At 34.8% G+C, this 22027-nt stretch overlaps 3 protein-coding genes across 7 annotated transcripts; 2 read left to right on the top strand and 1 right to left on the bottom strand.

Annotated features, from left to right (window-relative positions):
• Window positions 1–1629: 1629 nt before the first annotated feature.
• Window positions 1630–4528, top strand: LOC140832443 (scarecrow-like protein 9). Its single transcript, XM_073196476.1, has one exon. The coding sequence runs from the start codon at window positions 1927–1929 to the stop codon at window positions 4240–4242; it is 2316 nt and encodes a 771-aa protein (XP_073052577.1). The 5' UTR covers window positions 1630–1926; the 3' UTR covers window positions 4243–4528.
• Window positions 4529–5469: 941 nt separating this feature from the next.
• LOC140832441 (uncharacterized) lies at window positions 5470–8526 on the bottom strand. Of its 5 annotated transcripts, none has more exons than XM_073196473.1 (5): window positions 8270–8526; window positions 8094–8163; window positions 7523–7663; window positions 7221–7303; window positions 5470–6977 (listed from the first exon to the last, which is right to left on the bottom strand). In XM_073196473.1, exons 1-4 carry the CDS (start codon window positions 8408–8410, stop codon window positions 7245–7247), a joined length of 411 nt encoding a protein of 136 aa, XP_073052574.1. In that variant the 5' UTR covers window positions 8411–8526; the 3' UTR covers window positions 5470–6977; window positions 7221–7244. The 5 variants fall into 5 exon arrangements, with proteins under 5 accessions (XP_073052574.1, XP_073052575.1, XP_073052573.1 ...); XM_073196474.1 differs by having other exon boundaries at window positions 5470–5785; XM_073196472.1 differs by having other exon boundaries at window positions 5470–5750.
• An 8964-nt stretch (window positions 8527–17490) lies between these two features.
• LOC140831621 (transcription factor TCP11-like) lies at window positions 17491–19822 on the top strand. Its single transcript, XM_073195362.1, has one exon. It carries the CDS (start codon window positions 17758–17760, stop codon window positions 18469–18471), a length of 714 nt encoding a protein of 237 aa, XP_073051463.1. The 5' UTR covers window positions 17491–17757; the 3' UTR covers window positions 18472–19822.
• The last annotated feature ends 2205 nt before the right edge of the window (window positions 19823–22027 follow it).

The following is a 22027-nucleotide window of genomic DNA, read 5'->3' as shown; positions in this document are numbered from 1 at the left end:
ATTTGAAAATTAAAAATTCTGAAATAACTGAATTACAAGTAAAAAGACATAAAGAAGCAATTTCGGAAATTATCTATTAAAAAATATAATATGTTAAAAAAATTTGTTTTATCAGTAAGAAGTTTCTCCATCATAATTTTTTTTGAACAATAAATATCACTTTTCTAAAAATACTCTAAGCAAAAAATATTGATTTAATTATTTTTTTCGATTTTTGTTGTCTATCCCATGAGAACAAAATCAGCCCAACAACTTACAATTAAACACATTGGATTCCTCATATCTAGACCCAATTTAAATGGGCCGTTTGATACCACTGATTTTAAGGTTCTAATTTGGTTAATTAGTTTCTTTTAATAGCTAAAAGTTGAAATTAATTGAAATTTTTGATTATATGTATATAATTTCTATTATTATTCCTCAGAAAAAAGTTTACAAAATGTTTAAATGAATAAAAAAATAAGAGTGGATCTCTTATGAAACGGTCTCACGAATCTCTAGTTGTGAGACGCGTCAACCCTACCGATATTCACAATAAAAAGTAATACTCTTAACATTAAAAAATTAATATTTTTTCATGGATGACTCAAATGAGATATCCGTCTCACAAAATACAATCTGTGATACCGTCACACAAGTTTTTTTCCCAAAGGGAATAATAATGAGTAAACCTATTGCGCCTCACGGATCAACCTGATCTATATTTGAGTGAAATAATATTTTTAATAAATTGGTCGGATAAGAGGTCAGTTTCATAAAATTAACCCATAAAACGATCTGATAAAAACTTTTGTGATGATTATTAGTTTGTAATTTTAATAATAATTTAGTACATAATTAATTACTTATTCCGATGTGGGAGAGTGCCGACTTTATGCCTGAATGGGGGACATTGTCTAAAGATATAATCATTTTAAAAATAGTAAATATCTAGTAATAAAGGGCACCAAGTCGGATATCGTATTTTTTTTATTTATACAGTGATGATATCGTATTAGCACAATCACCAAAAAAGGCCAGAAAATTTATAATATTTATTATCTTTGATGTACCTTTTTTATAAGTTTTTATTTAATTGTTTACTGCCCCCGCTCTTGCTCTAGATCTATTATTAATATAATATTAAAATTTATAACTATTAATATTTAATTTATTACATTCATAATGGACTGTTTTTATTTAATAATAAAGTACCATAAGCTTTAATATCCAAAAACATTGTTATTAATTAACTCAAATATAATATTAAGGGAACATTGGAAAAAGTTACGGTGTCTCATGTCATACCGAAAGCAATTACTATAAATATTACATGCAGACGAATGTACAAGTTAATGGAGTCAATTATCATTAGTTTAATTTATTTTACCAATATTTTATCGGACAAGACGATCGCACAAAATTTTCTCAATACAATTTATCTAACTGACGTGATTTGTAAATGTTGTTTGAGCTCGAAAATTTACCCGTAAAATCTGCTGCGGTTGCATCGATAAATTTTGTAATCATGAATGAATTCTTGGTCATTTGGTAATCATATATCGTGAGAATTTTTTATGCAAATGATCGCAAGAATAAATTACCGGCTAACCGGGTCAAAATATGTTGTCGGTCCAGATTCCATGAATTTCTTCAGGTTGCTTGCTTTAATTTATTTTTAAAAAAAAGTCGGTGTACTAAAAATGACTGATTCTGGGGAAAATGTACAGAGTTTGACCAATGACTGTCTTTTAGCATGTATTTCTGCATCTATAACATGTTCAAATATTCAATCTTGATGATTTTTCGGAGTTGAAATCGCTGTTATTATTTGTCCGTACTGCATTTTTTTTTCTTTTAAAGTTTTTTCATGTAAGGTGAGGACTAAAAGTTGCAGTGGAAGTTTGGGTATTCATGTTAAAGACATACATTTTCTTGATACAGTAGATGGAAATGGATCCACGTTTTCATGGACTCTTGAATCCCTCGAATGGATTTCAATCGAGTGTTAAATCCATGGGCGAGTTCTCCAATGGGAAACTAGTAAATGGAATCAGGTCAGATATTAGTAATCCAGATCATACGCTAGTTAATGGGCAGGGGTATCGAAGTTGCTTTCAAGAACATAATGTTGGAGTGGCAGGTTTGGTCGCAAACCGGCCCGTTTCAAATGGTACCATCTCTAGTTCTTGTGTTGACACCGAGGATGAATATCAAGATGATTGTGACTTTTCCGATGCAGTTTTGAGGTTTATAGATCAAATGCTCATGGAAGAAGACATGGAGGACAAAACACATATGCTTCAAGAGTCGTTGGATCTTCAAGCACAAGAAAAGTCATTCTATGATGTCCTTGGTAAGAAATATCCACCTTCTCCTCAGCCCGAATCAGCTCTGTTTGGTCAATTTGGTGAGATCCCAGATGGCAATTCTTATGTGAATCCCCATAATTTATCACATAGCGATAGTAATGGCAATGGCTACATAAATGATGCAGTCGATCCAAGGTGGATCAACGCTCCTTTATATAGAGATACTTCACTAGTAAGATGTCATACCACTGATCATATTCCCAACTCGTCTGTTAGTACGTCAAATAGCTTATATAATATTGATGATGTTTTCTCGGATTCGCCTATAAGTCCTCTGCAGATGCGTGAAATGCATAGCGAAAGTCGATCTGTATGGAATTTCAACAAGGGGGTGGAAGAAGCAAACAAGTTCCTTCCTGGTGAAAATAAATTCTTGATCAGTTTGGATGTTAATGGTTTTTTAGCTCAAAATTCAATAGAAGAATCTGTAAAAGGGGTAATTGAGGTTGGGAAGAAAGATGAGGTGGAAGAATGTTCACCTTCTCGGTCAAAGGGTAAGAAAAATGGTCATTGTTTCGATTCGGATTTTGAAGAAGAGAGAAATAGCAAGCTTCCTGCTATCTGTACGGAATCTGATGTGCCTATGGAGGAATTTGATAATGTCTTGCTTATTTCCTTGGGGGAGCATGGAGAGAAATTTGCAGCTTATCGTGCTGACCTGCAATATGCAGCAACTAAAGGCATGCGACACAATCGGAAACTAAACGGATCGAGGGGTGGGAAGAGCAGTGGCAAGAAACAGAGCCGGAAAAAACAAGTTGTTGATTTGAGAACCCTTTTGATTAGTTGTGCTCAAGCTGTTGCTGCTGACGAGCATCGAAATGCCAACGAACTTCTTAAACAGATCAGGCAGCATTCGTCTCCTTTTGGTGATGGGAATCAGAGATTGGCTCATTATTTTGCCGATGGTCTAGAAGCACGTTTGGCTGGCACTGGTAGCCAGATACATAAAGCCCTTGTTAATAGAAGAACAACCGCTGCCGATTACTTGAAAGCTTACTATACTTATCTTGCATCATCTCCATTCAGGAAGATAACTAATTTTGCCTCGAATAAGACAATCATGACAAAATCAGAAAAGGCAACAAGAGTTCATGTTATAGATTTTGGTATCCTTTACGGCTTCCAGTGGCCTACTTTTATTCAGCGTATCGCAGCTCGAAAAGGTGGTCCACCTAAGGTTCGGATTACCGGAATAGACTTTCCACAACCTGGCTTCAGACCTGCGGAAAGAATTCAGGAGACAGGGCGCCGATTGGCCCATTATGCTGAGAAATTTAATGTTCCTTTTGAATACAATGCTATAGCCCAAAAGTGGGAAACAATCAGAATGGAGGATCTCAAGATCGACAAGGATGAATTCGTGGTAGTCACCTGCTTGTATCGAGGCAAGAACTTACTTGATGAGTCCGTGGTTGCAGAAAGTTCAAGAACAGCGGTTCTTAACCTGATTAGGAAAATTAACCCGTCTTTATTCATCCATGGTGTACTCAATGGAGCATATAGCACGCCATTCTTTGTCACCAGGTTTCGGGAAGTTTTGTTCCACTTCTCTGCGCTGTTCGACATGCTGGAATCAAACATACCTCGGGAGAAACAGGAAAGACTGCTGATTGAGAAAGATATATTTGGGAAGGAAGCATTGAATGTCATAGCTTGTGAAGGCTGGGAGAGAGTTGAAAGGCCAGAAACTTATAAACAGTGGCAAGTACGTGATCTTCGGGCGGGTTTCATGCACATCCCTTTCGAAAGAGATATCATGAAAGGTGCGATATATAAGGTGAGAACGTGTTACCACAAAGATTTTGTAATAGATGAAGATGGTCATTGGCTGTTAATGGGCTGGAAAGGGCGGATAATCTACGCTATTTCGTGTTGGAAACCTATTTAAGAAATAAAATCATCCATGATATACAAGATTTTTGTGACACTAATCAAATGGTTCGAGGTTAATGTGCATCTGTTCTCACTTGTTCGATTACAAACTCTAATGTAGCAGCGCCTTTCTATGTTGACGTTGCTTTCTCATTCTGATGCAAAGGAATTACCGAGTTGTCTGGTTTCCGCAAAAAGAGTTCTTTTTCTCTGTTTTGAATGAAAAGGTTTGTGCTACATCTCATGCACGATGCACAGATGTATGCCCCTCTTTGCTCCATTTTATGCTTTTGTGATCTCCATTCTCGCTGCTATGAAATTTTTCTAACAGAAATTAACAACAGTCTAGTTCCCTCCTTCGAATCCTCTGTTTCGATTTTGTAGCATTTTTGTGCGTTAATTCCATACTTACATGATGATACAGTTGGATCTTGAAGAGTAAATCCTCCAGGTTTGATTAATGTGACTTTTTTCGAGCTGTTTCAAATATGAAGGAAATTTTAACACAAAGCGTGACGGACCAAGTGGGCAAATCGTGTAATTTTAATCAGCATATCATACCTATGTGGAATTTATAATGTGTGGAGAATAAATAAGATCAAAACCCTCTTAAGTTTCTTGAATCAATGCTAAAAAAAGCAAGAGAAAAATAAATAAGATTCCCTCCAAGTGTTTTAAATCAATGCTAAAATTTCCCCATATAGCATTTGCCATTGCCAATTGTGGGGGACCTCGAGAGGAGATATATTTTCGGTTTTCATGTCATCTTCTTGAAGGACACCACAAAAGTTTACTTTTGAGAACAACTAGTTGAGTACAATAATGACACACAAACCAATGCTCTATTTGACAACGTTAATGCCACAAACATGTTCTTTACCTCGAATCTAACTGTGCAAATTGTTAGTATTATTTGCAAGATCAAGAAAAGCATTTGAACCCACCGGCAATTGGGATTTTTTTTGAAGTTAAATAATTCCGAAGCTTTAAATTATGGTACACCAGGATGCAATTAATGTATGATCATTGAAGTATATTAAATCCTTTCTTCACCTTTGGACCTAGTCGACTGGTGAAGCTTTTAAACCTTATAATATATAGAATATCATTAAAATATTAAATATTATATTTCGATAACTTGTTCCCACAAACCCAACACCAAGACCAATCTTTAACAAATGACTTGAAATGTTCTTGAACTGACTAATTCTCGATGTATCACTTCATTCATCTTGACCAAATGTAAAGAAAAATGATTATTTTATTTGGGTTGCTTCCACCAAATGATATCAAGTAAAGGAAACTCAATAAAAATAATTTTATAAAAAAGAATGGCTTACAGCTTAACCGCTATCATTTTCTACTAAATACTTGCACTAATATATACTTGGAGTGGACCATAATTACACTTATATATGTGATCAAACCAACCACTCTCTTTCAGCCAATGCAAAGTCAGAACCTCCATTAATGGTGACTGGATGAAATTGCGGCCCCATTTTGCTGATGCATCATATTCTGCAGCTACATAAAAAAGTCCCCAAATTGGATTGCAGGGACTCCAAGAATTATTGACAGTATTATTATGATATAAATACAAGTAAAGACTATGGTGGTCATGGATGATTTCATGGCTCTGATAGCAACGGTATATCAACATCTAAACATCAGGTATGCCACAAGAACTGAGATAACAAACATTCTGTCGGTAATGGATGGCTCAAGACTCTCAGAGCATTTCTGCTGTTGATCAGCATAAACATTTATAAGCCAACCAAGTTTCAAAATCCGGTAGGAAAATGTCATAGTTCACGTGTTTATGTTAGATGATCATTTAACTAGGTACTTGTAGATACAGATACCAACGAGGATCTTTCAAACCATTTGACAAATCTTATCATATCAGATGAGGTCACATGAATCTGGATCAAGAAATGCATGCATCCAATTTTTCCAACCAATGATGTAAGCAAAAGGCCAACTAGGAAATTCCAAACCAAATCATCTGAAATTTAGGAAAATTCTGAACTATCCTCCCTGCGTTGTTTGGTTAATAAAACCACTACTTAATACTGAATAGAGAGCTTCAGTACAAATTCACAAGACTGGTTTCCAAAAGACAATTCGACACTGGTGTAAACAGATCTAAATGTCAATAAACAACTGTCTACTTTATCTGAATAATGTTCGAAGGAAACTTTCCAGGAATCAAAAGGAAATTTTCATGTCATTGAGAGGACTTGACTAGTTTGCTACACATCATATACCTGTAGCTGTAATAAGTCAAACACTATTCACTTACAGAACATCAGATCAAAGGAAAAAGGAAATTGGACAAGACCCTTAAAAATCATAAATAGATGGCAACTGATAACTAATCTAAAAAGTCGCAACCACAGAGTAATGGACGACCCGGTAATCACCAAAATGGAACAAAACTAGGCAGCCACAGTATTTTCATGCACATCCACACATTATTTCAGGGGGAATCTTTACATTTCCATGCATACTTCACTCGACCAGATCTAGCTTTCTGTACTTTGGCAGATATTATCTTAAGAGTTACCGATGATAAACGTCTAAGAGATCCTATTATCTGTCCATTCTACCAAGACTAGGTCCAAAATAATATTTATGGCCATAAAATTGTGAGGATCCTTGAAGCAGATTTCCTGTTCCCTTGCATGAATTGCTGCTTTGGTGGCTGTATTTTTCTACAAACTTTCCACAGCAGTAGCAGCAAATAAACCACTGCTCAAATCATTACTTAAGAAATTGCTAAATTTTGTTCTGAAGGACGTTAAAATCTTCAAATACAAAATTTCCAAACAATAATCAAATTCGAAAAGCTTCATAACATTTCAAAAATTAGTAACAATAGGACAGAAGAATGATGGGGTTTATGCTTCAATATGCTTGCTTTCTGCACGATAAAGTATCGTTTGTCCCATATTTATTGACAATTTTCCAAATTCGAAATAAGCATATACTTACCATGCCATTCCCAATCAACGTAATTCACTGCCCGGGTGGAGTTGCCTCATCAAACCATCTAGGGGGATCAAAGCCGGATCCACCTACCACGTTCAAAAAATAACATATTTTTATCTTATTTAATGATAATAGCTCGTCACAAAACCACTCATTGCTGTGTATAAAAGGATTCAAAATACCCAGTTATCCGAACTGCTTGAAATATTGGTTTACAGCAGAATTCAGGGAACAATTTTCAAAATAATATATGAATGATTTTGTACTTCTACATATAGAACAACAAATTGGAAAAAGGGTAATACCAAGAGGATTGCAACGACAAAGGCGCCAAGCAGTCAATAAGGTCCCTTTTGCAACTCCATACTTCTTGTAAGCGATCATCGAATACTCACTACATGTCGGAACATACCGACAACTATTTAGTAACAAGGGTGAGATTTCCCCTGTCGCCATTAGAACACGCCCAACAAGATTAACCAATGAAAAACGTTGAATGCGACACATTCAGATGTTTTCCAGTATTTCATAAAGCAAAATACGGGGAAAATAAACTGTAGCACTTGATTCTCCCAACTTCTCTACTCGATCACTCCAGCTCACATCCCCGACTCTATTTCATTTCATGTCTAATTGCGGCCAGATAATGGAAGTTTACTAAATTATGGATAAATTTATCTATATTGTCAAATAATTCTTAGTAAAGTTAGGAAGAACTCACGTTTGTAGAACCTTAGAACAGACAATGCTGCTTTAACACCTACACTAGCCTCTTCATCATATGATACAAAAACCAAATAAATTTTACTAAAAAAGACTGCAATAATTTTACCATATGTACACAGTATACTCAATAAAATTATCACTCAACCATACCTTTTGCCCTGGGCTGACCCGAATCCTCCCCTGAACAATTAACAACCCTAAAACGACGTCGCTCTTCCCACTGCCAAAAAATGGAGAAAGACAAACCAGTAGAAAGTAACCAATAAAATGATTGGCAAAATAGCAATAAAATCGACAAATGGGTATGTAAAAAAAAAAGTAATTACCAGTTTAAAACGTACAGTAAAGGAAGAATGGTGTTTCTGAAACCCTCCGGATAATTGGTAAGGATTGGGTTTGGAATCAGGGTTGTTGAAGTAGATGGGTTCATGATAATATTTGCAGTTGACACTCAAAATTAACGCCATTTTCTGTGTATATGGCTGCCAGATTTTTGGTGGCCTCGGTGACGGCTCAAGATCACCCCGTGTATAACTTGTATTTCGTATTCTTTTTTAAAATTATGACGTGAGAATAACAGTTATTGTCCCGTGTGTGTTATATAAACCTTGAACTAACTAATATAATAGTAGATAAATCTCTTGTGAAGCATCAGAAATATACTTCTGCAATAGACATATATGAAAGACATCGTGTATTTCAGATAGAGAAGACATTAGTACGAGTCAGCATGTATGATATATTCACTCGAAAGAATTTTAATGTGAACATTTACGAACTTTTACTTGTGACTATTTTACATCCGTAATTAGTTGCATCTAACCAGTTTAGAAAAAGGTTTCGATAACTATCCACGACTCAAGGCTGACACCTATGAGAAAAATTGGAAAACACATAGTCGAGGCTAATCAGCTGCATCTAGTACCCCAAATGTGTTCAATTATGTATTTTATTTGAAAATTGTTTTTATCATTTCAAACCCAAATGTGTTCAATTCTTGGCACGTATGCTTTCCAAATTCCCATGCTTTCGCAGAAACCGAAGCAAACCCCAAAAGAATCCGAGAAATCTCATGAAAGCCACCCTAAACACCAACCGGCGCCAGTTAATTCTTAACTGCCGCCACCTCTCACATACGTATTATTCTATAATATATAGTACTCTATCCTTAGTCCTTGCTCAATGCTAGCTATTTATAACAGAAAACTTTAATGGATTGCACAAGATTCTTCGTGAACCCATCAATTAAATCTTCATTACGAGTCTGCTGAATGGTTAAAAAGAGGCAGCGATCATATACATCAGGGTTCTTATAATATCAAGAAAGTTCGGGGCTGTGAAAATGGAGGAGGAACCTGAGTGCAAGACCCCGAGGAACCAGGACTACCAGATACAGGAGGCGCAGGTATGTCCGCCGCCGCCGAGGAAGAAGAATATGGAGGCACGAAAGATACGGGCTCCGTCATAGAATGGCTATTTCCACCCTCCCCAGCTTGATTCCATTTTGGACAATGTGACGAGGGGAGAAGCTTGGACTTTGGTTTAATTTAGCAGTGTAAGTCACTCTGGGCCTGGGTAGTGGACTGGGCCTTGGAAACTTTTAATTTAGACAAACCATGTGCGGGGAAAACTACATAAAAGGAACTGTAATAAAATTACAAGAGATTTTGTCCATGTATATTCTGTACAATTTGATTTTATAATGTTTGCTCAAGTATTCCCAGAAATCCATTCAAATCATGTAATGTGGATTTAATCATAAATACTGGAGAGACACAAAATTAAATAGCTAAATTCGAATGGGTCCACACTTGACATATCCTCGTGGGGAGGTTAGAAAAGCTGGCAAATACTTTGATATTTTGCAGGAGACGAGACAGCACCTGTAGTCAGAGTTGCACGTGTTACATACCCCCTTTCACTCTTCAAATTTTCTCGCACGACCATTTTTCAAATCCTATTTCCAATTTGAGCTAACTTCTCGTTGAGGTCAGAAGTCTACACACACGCATAAGGAAACTGATAAATGGAAGCAAGTGCCATAACAAATACCTAAACTTTATTCTGTGTAATTAATACTTTCATGAGAAAATTAGTCGTATCAAAGTTATATATGTTCCTGTTACAACCGGAACCCATGTAAGTAATGGGGGCTACTCTTCAAGTTGTTTTCAAGTTCAAATTTAATGGCATTTATACCTCGGTAGGATGACTAGCATGTTGCAAGACTTGATCACATCCATGTAGCAAGTCATGATTCAAGTCGGTGGCACGACGTGCTTGGTTTTGGTCCCGATCGACCTCCCTAGGTCCTGATGTGGGGAGAAGCCATTAAGAAAGTTGGATGATCAGTCAGACATTCAACATGGCCGACATCACCACAAGGATGCGAGTTGGAAGAAGTGTATAGTAGACCGTGATAAGAAATAAATGATAGTTTTGTTTTATATTTGACTCGTTCAACAAGTTATATATTGTGATTTGAACGTAAAAAGAAGAAAACATTTAACAACTCTCTTCTCATGATTCGACGAGTTTTTGCATACATAAGATATCATTATTTGGGGGATTAATTATGATTTTCAATTAAATGTTTCCATCAAATTTTCTTTGTAAAACGCGTTCATAAAATTCCACTTATGTACGGGGGGAAGTCAAAACTAAACGTGAAGGACCTCCTGCAAAACTTGAGGAGAAGGGGCCGCACGAGTGTGGGTCGGGGGTGGTACGTACCTACAGTAACGACTTCGTTAATTGTGGAAGAAATCGCGTACCACCTGACGCGCTTTCCTAAGGATTCTTGCTGTCGGCTTGCGCGCCCACCACCCAATTCATGTGTTTTCTCTAAGTACGTACTACGTACGATCCCCATTTTGTCATTTGAAGTGAAAAAGATGCCACATTAACGTTGTCCCAATTAAAGTTTTCAATTATTCAATTTGTTGACTTGTTTAATTACTTTGTTCAACTCATTTCATAAAGAGTCTATTGGTCATTTGGAGTGAAAGATGTCACACATTTTATTTTCTTTTTTGAAAAATGCAAATGTAATTTTCAAACTTAAAATTATATGTAATGATATTAATACCATAACAAAATATATTGTACTATTAACAATTTGAAATAGTGAGAGATACGTGAAAAAGATGATTTAAACGGAAAATTATGTGCTTGCTTCTTTGTGATTTTGGTCATCTATGTTAGGAAATTTCAGTCTTAATTGTGTCTATATTTCGATTTTTGACAATTTTAATCATTTTCATCGGGACTGCTGATATGATACTACACACGTCAGCATCATGTTAGGAAAAAAAAAACTAGAATCACGAGAGAAAAAAAAAACAAAGATAATCGACTAAAATTGAAACTTCATAATCACATTTGGTTTTACTTGAGAAATGGGAAAATAATTTCATAAAATCAAATCAAACACTGCGTTGATTTTGTTAAAACATTTTTTTTATATAATAATCAATATCTTGTTTCGAAGTACATATGATTACTTTGTTTCAAACAGTACTTTGATACCTTTTATGTACGTTACCTGCTATGTTTTCTAACTTATTATTGGAAGAATGACAACAAAATTATCTTCTTTGATTAATGTATTGTAAAAAAACATAGTTCAACGTACCTTAAAAGCCAATTCATCGTACAAAATTTTTATCCCAAAGAGCAATCTATTTTATTTTTTTTAATTTATCAGTTTTTCCAAGGTTTTTATGCCCAAAATATGTCACTTACAGATAATTTTTATAATCTTTTTTAAAGTTAAAGTCACATATATGTAAGATTAGGACTCAATAAAAAGTTTCGACAAACACCAACATCCTTAATGATATATTGTCATAAAACTCTTCCCGAAAAACTAGTTCAATTTCGCGTTAAAACGAAATAATTAAACCTTTATAATTTAGATGGATATATATTGCGTACTTGTTACCGACCAAGTCAAAAATCTAAAATTTTAAGAAAGCAAAAAAAAAAAAAAACGTTGTAAATCAGACCAGAGCAATTATTACCACATGTCCTCTGAATAAGCTCCTAACTGACTTCGATGAACTTCGCTAAAAGCTTAGGTCTTGAGATATAGTTTAGTGTACTACGAAAAAATTCCAGATTTATTAAAAGGGATATAAATATTTAAACCAAATATAAAAATTTATAACCAAATATGTAAATTCTTCGCTTAATAATTTAATACAGATTTAAGAATTTGAAATCCAATAATCTCATATCCATGATCTGTTCAAAAGATAACTTACAGTAGGATGTAATGATTTAGATGGAGTGAAATATATCCTTCATTACTAATTAAAATATTTTTAGTTGATAATTAACGAGTAAATTTGAAGTACACCAAAATGAAATTCTTCCGAACAATTTTTTAACAATTTTAGAATCACGGATTTTAAATTTAGACTTTCAGATTAACTATCCAACTACAACCTAAAAATTTATTTTCCAACCTCGTAAGTTTTTTTATTTAAAAAATGTGCTTTTATAAGATTCCAAAATTTAATGTTTGCGCATAATATCTATACTCTATTATTAAATTTGACACCTCGTATTAACTAACTTTGATTTTCAATGTGTTATCAAACTTTTTTATAATTTTATTTTTCATAATATTTGTAAACTAATTTTGCTCCTATGAGTTTACTAGTATTTTTGTATGTCTCTTTATATATATATTTTTTGATATTTTCTCCAATTTATTCATAATTTATTTAAAATTTCAAACTATCTCAACAATTAATCTTATATAATCGTTAATCTATAAATATCATATCCAAATAAAATAATATATATTTTGTTCACAAAAATCATCATGAAATAATAATTTAATATGACATGCATATCGCGTGTTACGGAACGTTGGTATTTATGAAATCTTATACGTACGTAGTACTCCGATCCATGTAGAACACAATCTCCATCTTCGGTAAAAGAAAAAAAAAGATCAAAGCTGCCCCCTCATCAATCTTCAATGCTCATTCCTCTCATGCCAACAGACAAGCATCGCTATGCAACGTCGGAAAATATAGAATTTAGCCCTCTGCTTCTTCGCGAATCGGCCGCATTTCTCCGCGAAAGATGATCTGCAACTCGCGCAACTCCCTGAATACTCCGCACCCTCTTCATGACTCACTTCCATGAAATAAATCTTTAATCACTAAAATAATCTTGTATTATTTACAAGTGTTTGCTAGAGCCTCAGAGGTTAAAGTAAGATAATATATATATATATTTATGTAGGAAAAGGGTTTTTTGTTTCAAGCAACACGAACTCAAAATTGATCAGGCGGTCGACTTCACCAGTTGATCAATATATTTGGGTTTCTTGGTATAATGGTTTCTTGAATAGTAATAGGAAATCTTAGACAGGTACGAGTTAGCCATCGCAATCGATGAACTATATATAATTGAGAGTGAACTAACGATGATAGGGGGAAAATAGTGGCCTACCTTTTAATGGTAAAAAAGAAAAAACCCTTTAGTAACAGCGCATGGTATAATGTATTTAATGTCAGTTGTTGCATCGATCGAGTACAAATCTTGCAAACAGGAGTTGGGAGACTGGACTAAGTTTTTCCCCTGAAGAAGAAGTGCGTACTATATACTATCACAAGAAAATGTAGTGAGTAAATAAATTCATGTATATCTTGTCTAAGTGACATGACCTAGCTAGCTAGGTGAGTTGTAGTCTCGACGACGTCCCACGTTTACTACACGAGGTGGGGTTTTCTCGTTGTTACCTAGGTTTAAACGTCTGTCTCTCAATTTATGAGTAAAGTGGAGTTAACCATGATAGACAGGTCTCATAGATCCTACTTAGTTTGTATCCTAAACTTGAGATATATTAAATATAGATATGGAAACTATATATATTGATCTTATATGTATAGCTTAAGATAAATAGATGATGAGTAGGTCTTTTGGAAGACGGTCTCATGAATCTTTATGTGTGAGATGGTCAACTCTACCGATATTCACAATAAAAAGTAATACTCTTAGTATAAAAAGTAATACTTTTTCATGGATGACTCAAATAAGAGATCCTCTCACAAAATAAGACTCGTGAGACCGTCTCACACAAGTTTTTGCCATAGATGATATATAGGGTTTATTTTTTATTGATGTGCTTTTTTAAAATTATTATCTTCATTAATTGGTTGTTGAATTAACAGTGTTCTAAAAAACACGTTTAAGCTTGAAGCTCGACAAAAACGCCCTGTTTCGGAGAAAAGCGGAAAAAAACGGTCAAACTGTAGTTTGGTCGAATTAAGCGTAATTAAGACGTTTAATTAAGCATGCTTAAGCACAATTAATCGCATTTGTTTATTTTTTATTTATTTTTATTTTGAAGGTATGCTTTTTTTTATTTTAAAATAATAAATTATGTTTATAATTTAGATATTTATTTTTTAATTTTAATTATGATTAAGCATGTCTGACAATGATTTGATAAATAATTAGCAATTTTTAATGTAGACCAGTTACAAAAACAAATACAGATTATAATTTTAAGATTTTATGTTTTTATAAATATGATAATTAATGTATCAGACTTAAATTTATCATATTTATGTATTATTCTATCTATTTATTGGTTTGAGATAATTACAATTACACTAAAGTTAAAAAACGTTTTTTCACGTTTAAGCCCGTGTTAATCTCGCTTAAACTTGAAAAGTTTGGAGCTCGACATCCACGTTTCGGGACGCTTCTCGCTTTTTTGAACCTTGGTTTAATATGAGTCAATATATAGTTTCCAAATACTTGCATGCACCGATACATCTTTTCTCCTATCCACGGTTTTATGATAAGTAGTCCCTTCTAGTATGTGAAAAAGGAATTGTTGGCCTAACCATTTTCCAATAAAAATAGTCAAAATTCATTTATTGCAATATTGCTTTTGCAATTATTATGTTACAGACTCGAACTATTCATGGGCTCCTGTGGTTTCGATAAGTCCAATTCTTTTATATCATAGTACACTTACGGATCAAATTACAATAAATGAGTGGGTCCATTAATATAAAAATAAGGGTTTTTTGAGTTGATATGAAATCGATAGCTTTGTATCTCAAATTTCGGATCTCGTTTTACACATAAAATCTTAATGTTAAGTGGACCACAAACCATAGCCATAAACATAAGGTGATAATATATACATTATTAGTGAATCATTGATATGATATATATGATTAGTGTGAATACATAAAGACGCGTTGAATTCACATATGAATAACGACGTTTACATAATTTTCTCTAAAATGTGAGTGAGTCAGATATTAAAAATATCAATTTGAGTAAAAAATACGAACCATCTAACTTTTAATCATTCAAACTAAAATGAATACAAATTTTGATTGTTGGTTCTAATCTTCTAAGAGTATGTCTTTTTTGAGAAGATCTCACAATCATTATCTGTGAGATGATCCAAATAAGAGATCCGTCTCTTACAAGTTTTTGTCATCTTCTAATAACATGTAACGCCAAAACGACAAAGAAATGACACCGAAATTGTTGATATAAACTTCTGTCATTATTTATTATCTCCCGGGATAATGATATCGTTCTTATTCTTATTTTGTTATCTCTTGGGGGTGTCTAATATACTTATATTTTAACTCTTTTTATAACCTTTAATGAATGTTTACTTCATTTTTAAAAAAAATAAAATAAATAAGCAGGATGAATTTACACAAATATAAAAATACATTAAAAATTTCTGGAAGAAACTAAAATGGAGACGTTGTGGAAGACTGAAAAATCTAATAACATTTCTCAGAATGTGTAAATATGAAAACTGAAATTTATGAAGAGTTTTGGGAAATTTGTGTTGTTGAGTTTTTTCTTTATGCCTATGTTTTCCTCTTTTGTTCGGTGAGACTTTTTCCTCCAATCCCCACTTTTCATTTAGACATTTACGATCTCCAACCACGACATTTTTCCGATATGTTTTCCCACTTCTGACCATTCAAAATAATTCGGAAAAATTATTGGGTTTTTTCTCATGCAATTTTGTGGGCTAAAATTCGTGTTGGGCTTTGGTCGAATTTAATTGAACTAAATTTAATTTTTTTTCTTGCCAACATAGAGTAATCAACATATGAAGTTATTTCCTACGGTTAGTTGTTTTATATCGGTTGGATAAAATATTTGAGAGTTACATATATGAACTTGGACAATATCCTCATTTGAGCTTGCTTTTAAGGTTGAGTTAGGTCAAAGTTCCAATTTTAACATAGTATCAAAGCTCAGGTTCCGTTGTATGTTTGACTATCCATAGTTGGGCAACCTTTCTGACCATAATTTGGTCATTTGCAACGCTCCAGATGTTCATTCCTGGGCGTGAAGGGAGTGCGTTAGTTGTCTCGTATCGGTTAGATAAATTCACTGAGAGTTGCGCGTATATGGACTTGAACAAATATCTCCCATTGAGCTAGCTTTTGGGGTTGAATTAGTTCTAAATCTCAATCTTAACATGTTATCAGAGCTCAGGTTCTACCGTTATATGTGTTGAATTGTCCATATTTGGGACACCCGTTCTGCCCATAATTGAGTCATTTGTAAACTTCATGCTCCATATGTTCATTTCTAGATGTGAGGAGGGTGTGTTAATTGTTCCTCATCGGTTAGATAAATTCTCTGAGAGTTGCATATATGTACTTACAAACCTTTCCCATTAAGCCAGCTTTTGGGTTTGAGGTAGTTCAAAGTCTCCATCTTAACATGGTATCAGAGCTCATGTTTTACCGTTATATGTCAAACTGTCCATAGTCGGGCCACATGTTCTACCCATAATTAGATCATTTGTAACACGCTCCAAATATTCATTCTTGAGCGTGAGTAAGGTGTGTTAATTGTCCCACATCGGTTGAATAAAATACCTGAGAGTTGCATATATGGACTTGGACAATCCTCCCACCTTGAGCTAGCTTTTAAGATAGAGTTAAAGTTCAAGTTCTAATCTTAACACCATTAAATAGGACGTATGAGGCAACAATTCTAATGGAATTGAATCTAACATATTTTGGTTGTGTATACTGTTCGAACCGTTTTTAACCAAAATAATTATTGCATCTTAAAAGAAACTTACAAAAATCAAATAATTTGAGTTACGTGAATTTAAAGTTCTAGGATTTCTCCAACCTTAGAACTAAAGATGACTGTATGATTCCGATTCTACTTCCACACTAATCTGAATTTGTGTAATTTGTTTATATAGTTTGTTTAGAAGGAAAAGTACTTACGAAGAAAGTCCAACAGAGATGGGCTTAAGATAATACTTGCTCTTCTTGCTTGCATACGCTTCTTAAATTTCCCTGGGAAAAGAAGCCCAATTTCGAAAGACTAGCCACATATGCACCAGTTTATAACCTCACATTCCCACTTGTGTTCCTTCAAACGTGTCTTCAAAATGTAAACAAGTTTTTTTTTTCTCCAGTTATTTTAAAGTTGGATGATGAATTAGTCACAATTGACTCTCGTCGTGTCGACAATCGGCTCAACGTCAAGATCATGGATTTGATTCTGGAAATGTGAGTCCAAAGAGTACATACATTATTTCGATGTATTACATGTACCAGCACTTTGTTTTTCTAGGGGAGGAAAACAAGCTCTACTTCATTTTTCATGATCTTTTTAATTTTCTAAATAATTAGAGAATTCATATGTCGGGCCCCACAATCCGATGTAAACGAAGATCTTCGGTGGCCCATCACTGTAACAGCAGAGCACGCTATCCAGGGGCCAATCACCATCCCCAACGCGACATTGACTAAAGTACCCTTCACCTTTCGCAATGTGGGCCCATTCTCAGAAGTACCGAATAAACCCTACCCACACACGAGTCCAGCAGCAGTCAATGGCTTCGTCACATGTGGTCCTACGCCAAATCTCCCCCTCCGACTCCACTCCGTCCCTGCCAACCACCGCCGTGCACCTCCTCCCTCCTCCGTCCACCGCTTCCGCCATGGATTCCAAGTCAAAGATTGGTGTGGTCTCTAAAAGGGTTTCTCCCGGATCTTCTTCAAGCAAAGATCGGCACACTAAGGTTAACGGCCGTGGTAGGCGTGTCAGAATGCCGGCTCTCTGCGCCGCCAGAGTCTTCCAGCTGACACGGGAGCTCGGTCACCGCTCCGACGGCGAGACGATCGAGTGGCTGCTACGTCAAGCTGAGCCTTCTATCATCGCCGCCACAGGTACGGGGACCGTCCCGGCGGAGTCTGTTTCCTCCACTTCCGGTACACTACCTCCTTCACGATCCACAGTCTTTTCTTATCCGCCGCTGGCCACGGTTGCTCATCCCGTGGCCGTCGCAGCGGGAAATGGCATCTTCTCCGTGCCTCCGCCGCAGCCGAGCTGCAGGCTGGACCTCTGCCAGCCAGCTCCAACGATGACTTTGGAGTTCTCCCCTAATGGATATCGACACATGCCCTTCACGGCGTTGCTGCTGCAGCCGGCGTCGGCGGACGAGGAGGTGGAGGGTCAAGAAACTAGTGGCAGCAACCAATAAGTAATCATTAATAATGACACTGGAGATTTAGGGGTTTTGGTGGGGCCTTGAGAATTGGAGATATTTATACACCATAATAGAATGATGAATGAGCTTGACAGAACTGTACCACCATTTGCAATGGACTTATAAAAGGCTCCTAGTTTCATTAAAAAAGTCTTCTTTTACTACCATTTAGTTTATCATCACTTGTTTGTTTAGTCCTTTTAAGGAAAAATTCATATTTGGTACACGGTACTAATAGGTTAACTGGTTAAGCATGATCAACGCCCTTGAAATTCTTTTTCTACAATTTGAAGATGACTCGAATTTGAAAAAGGTAGGCCCCCACCCCTGAATGTGGAAGTTGTAGGAGTTACCCGGATTGGGTCAAAGAAATAGGCGGGTACGAGGCTGTTGCATCTGCGCCTTTCTTTTATCCATGTTGAGTGGACCACAAACCTTGAACACAATAATATACACTAGGTTGTACGTAATTAGGATTTAGGACCAACGGTGACGCATGCAAGCCTTTGAAATCCTACTGGTTTAGTGTGCGTGCGCGTTCTTTTTCCTCCTTTGTCACGTCACATATATAGAGCTGAATAATGGCTCCACGGTTTTATTCACGAGTCAACTTATTGATAGTTGAAACATATTCAACACGGTTATTCTCGTACTATTTGGTTGGTTGTTGGTTAAGAGGAAGGAAGTGATTTGAAAATGTAGTACAATAAGTCAGGTAGTCTTCAAATATGGAACTGTATAGCTCTGGCGACGGAACTGATGAATTAAGGATTTAGAATACACAAGAAAATACTGAAACTTGCACAGAAGATAATTCATTTCCCAAATCAAGAGGGTGAATACATACTTGGGTGCAGAAAGGCTGATGACAAAAGGGAATTGTTTACCTACCGAGGAAGAAGCTCTTTTTTCCTATGATATCATTATTACCTGCATCTCTTTACAGCTGACAGAATTTCCTGCAGAATTTCAAATAAGATTCATGGTCTTTATGGATACTAAAGTCGCAGTCCGTGACAATTGATGTCTCCACACTCTGAACTTCGCTCATTCTCGGTTGTGTTCTTGGAGGACAATACTACTTCAACATTTCTTGGAGGCCTGGGAGATTGTAACGGTTTATTCATGAAATAGTCCTAATGTAGAGGAGCATTCAGCAATCTCAAATTCTGGAAGATGGTCTCTATAAGCATCAGGTCTTAATGCATGATACACCAGTTGCCAAAAGCTTCGGAATTCAACCTTTATACACATTCCCACTTGACAAAACAGAACACTGAAAGTTGAATGAACTAGATATGTTGAACATGACACCAGGCACAAAAAGCTCGGGCACAAAAAAACGCCATCTGAAATCGAATGCTAGCAAAGATGCTTCCTCAGTGACTAGCTACCGTATGTTTTATATACTTCAAATCACCTATTCGATTCATCAAAAAGTTTCTGTTTGTTTATTCTAGTGTAGTAACATATTCAGTTTGAAATTTTAAAATCAACCATTTAATTATCTACTTTATGATATGACTGTCAATTTAGGTTGGGTTTGTTAGGTCGACTGGATGCACCTCAAAAATTATGGGTTGAGTTACTATGTTATCAAGATATCCGAAGACTATCCCTTGGGGCCGACTCACTAAAATCAAGTCTAGATTAATCTATTATACTCTTATTAGTAAATAAGGATCAAACCGTTTAGGTTGCAGGTTGCCCTGATGGAAGTGGCGGAGCCACATATATATCTTGTGAGATGGTCTCACGAATCTTTAAATCTGTGAGACGGGTCAACTCTACCGGTATTCACAATAAAAAGTAATACTCTTAGCATAAAAAGTAATATTTTTTCGTAGGATGATCCAAATAAGATATCTGTCTCACAAACTACGACTCGCGAGACTGTCTCACACAAGTTTTTGCAAAAAAGAAGAAAAAGTGTAATTTTTGTATCATATGTTTGCTTATTTTGAATTTTGGGTGGTGTTCTTTGATCCATTCCGCTAAAAAAACCTCTTAATTTCCTTCTCCTTGTTTTGAGGCTCACTCTTTTTTTCCTAGCAAAAGGGTGACCAAGTCAAGAAAAATGGATGGGCAGAAGATAAATATAATCACCAAATTTCTATGATTTTGAGTACTTTTTAAATATAGTAATCTAATCAATAAGACATGTGCATTGGATATAAAATAATTTAATTATATTTTTTATGACGTGAGAACTTACAACGTACGCATTACTTTGCAATATCCTGTAAATTACACTAGTAATATAATTTGTATTAGGCAAATCTTATGTGACAACTTGTCCGATAAGATGTTCACATGGAAAATTGAATTCCTGACCACTAACCAAACGTTCATCTACTTAATCTTATTAAAATTGAGAGATTTTAAGTAACAATGTTTTGTTCAGATTACAAAATTAAATATTTTTTATTTGATAAAAAAAATAACTCACAAATATATTTTAATAAATTTGTAACTCATTTATAACTTTCATCTTTCATAAACTTTACAATTTTTTTTCAAAAACATGAAACAATTTTTTTTAAAAAATAAAAGCCTTTCATATGCATACAGACCTCACGTGTGAGGAAACACCAGTTAAAATAATTAATTTTAAAGACAAAATTTAGAAATTAAAATATAATTAGAACTTGAGATAAGAGTGGAGAGAGAAATACTCATATCTTTCATATACTATCAAAAAATAAAATACATTTATGATTTTAGGACTGCTGCACACTATCTTTAATCCTAAGTACTGTAACATTATGTTTTATATTTCAAATCAAGGACTCGAGGTAATTGTTCTCATGTTCCATCGTCATAAAAAAATTGAAAAATATTAGTCGATAGACTAACCAAATCTAAAACTGTTCTACATGATTCATCCCAATTCTTGGTCACCTATGCTGCCTCTACTTCCGATGTAAAGAAAAACTCGACGCAGGGACAATGCGATTACAAGGGTAGTAACATTTGTGTGTCTAGGCGCAGATCAAGGAAATATCCAACCATTTGATCTAGGTTCATTTGATACTTGTTTTTCTTGATTTTCTCCGAAGTACGATGCAACTAACCTTTTGAATTGATAAATGATTTTTATAAGATTAGTATAAAATTCACTATTCATTAATAACTAATTCAGTTATAATTAATCTAACCAATAGAAATATAACGAACTTTCGATCCCAAAATTTTGCTTAATGGGAGGCCTATATTGTGATGGGCCCTCCCCTCGACAGATGTTCACATTAGAATTCATTTTTAGAACTTGCTTTTTGCACACTAATTATTAAAAAGTAAATTAATCAAATATTATATATAAATAAAATAAAATAAAATAAATTATACACAAAATTTTTGATTTATCTAATTCAACAAATATCAATATAGTGTATCATATTTGCAATATTTTTTCCCAAAAAATTTAATTGTTTTGTGTGTAATTTATTGTATTATGCTTATACATAATGAATGATGTTTTTAATTTTTAATAATCAATGTCAAGAAAACTTGTTCGAGGAATATATAAATACGATTTAAAGCATCAAAT

This window comes from Primulina eburnea, chromosome 5 (assembly GCF_022965805.1).
Source record: "Primulina eburnea isolate SZY01 chromosome 5, ASM2296580v1, whole genome shotgun sequence".
Lineage (NCBI taxonomy): Eukaryota > Viridiplantae > Streptophyta > Magnoliopsida > Lamiales > Gesneriaceae > Primulina > Primulina eburnea.
The sequence above is the reverse complement of the archived record's forward strand: the minus strand, read 5'-3'. Positions and strand labels throughout refer to the sequence as shown.

Coding starts and splice junctions, on each gene's coding strand:
- LOC140832443 (XM_073196476.1), top strand. CDS start 1,927: ATGGAAATGGATCCACGTTTTCATGGACTCTTGAATCCCTCGAATGGA.
- LOC140832441 (XM_073196471.1), bottom strand. CDS start 8,410: ATGGCGTTAATTTTGAGTGTCAACTGCAAATATTATCATGAACCCATC. Junction 8,164..8,269: donor TTACTGTACGTTTTAAACTG/GTAATTACTTTT, acceptor ATTTTTTGGCAG/TGGGAAGAGCGACGTCGTTT. Junction 7,664..8,093: donor GGGTCAGCCCAGGGCAAAAG/GTATGGTTGAGT, acceptor TAATGGCGACAG/GGGAAATCTCACCCTTGTTA.
- LOC140831621 (XM_073195362.1), top strand. CDS start 17,758: ATGTGGGCCCATTCTCAGAAGTACCGAATAAACCCTACCCACACACGA.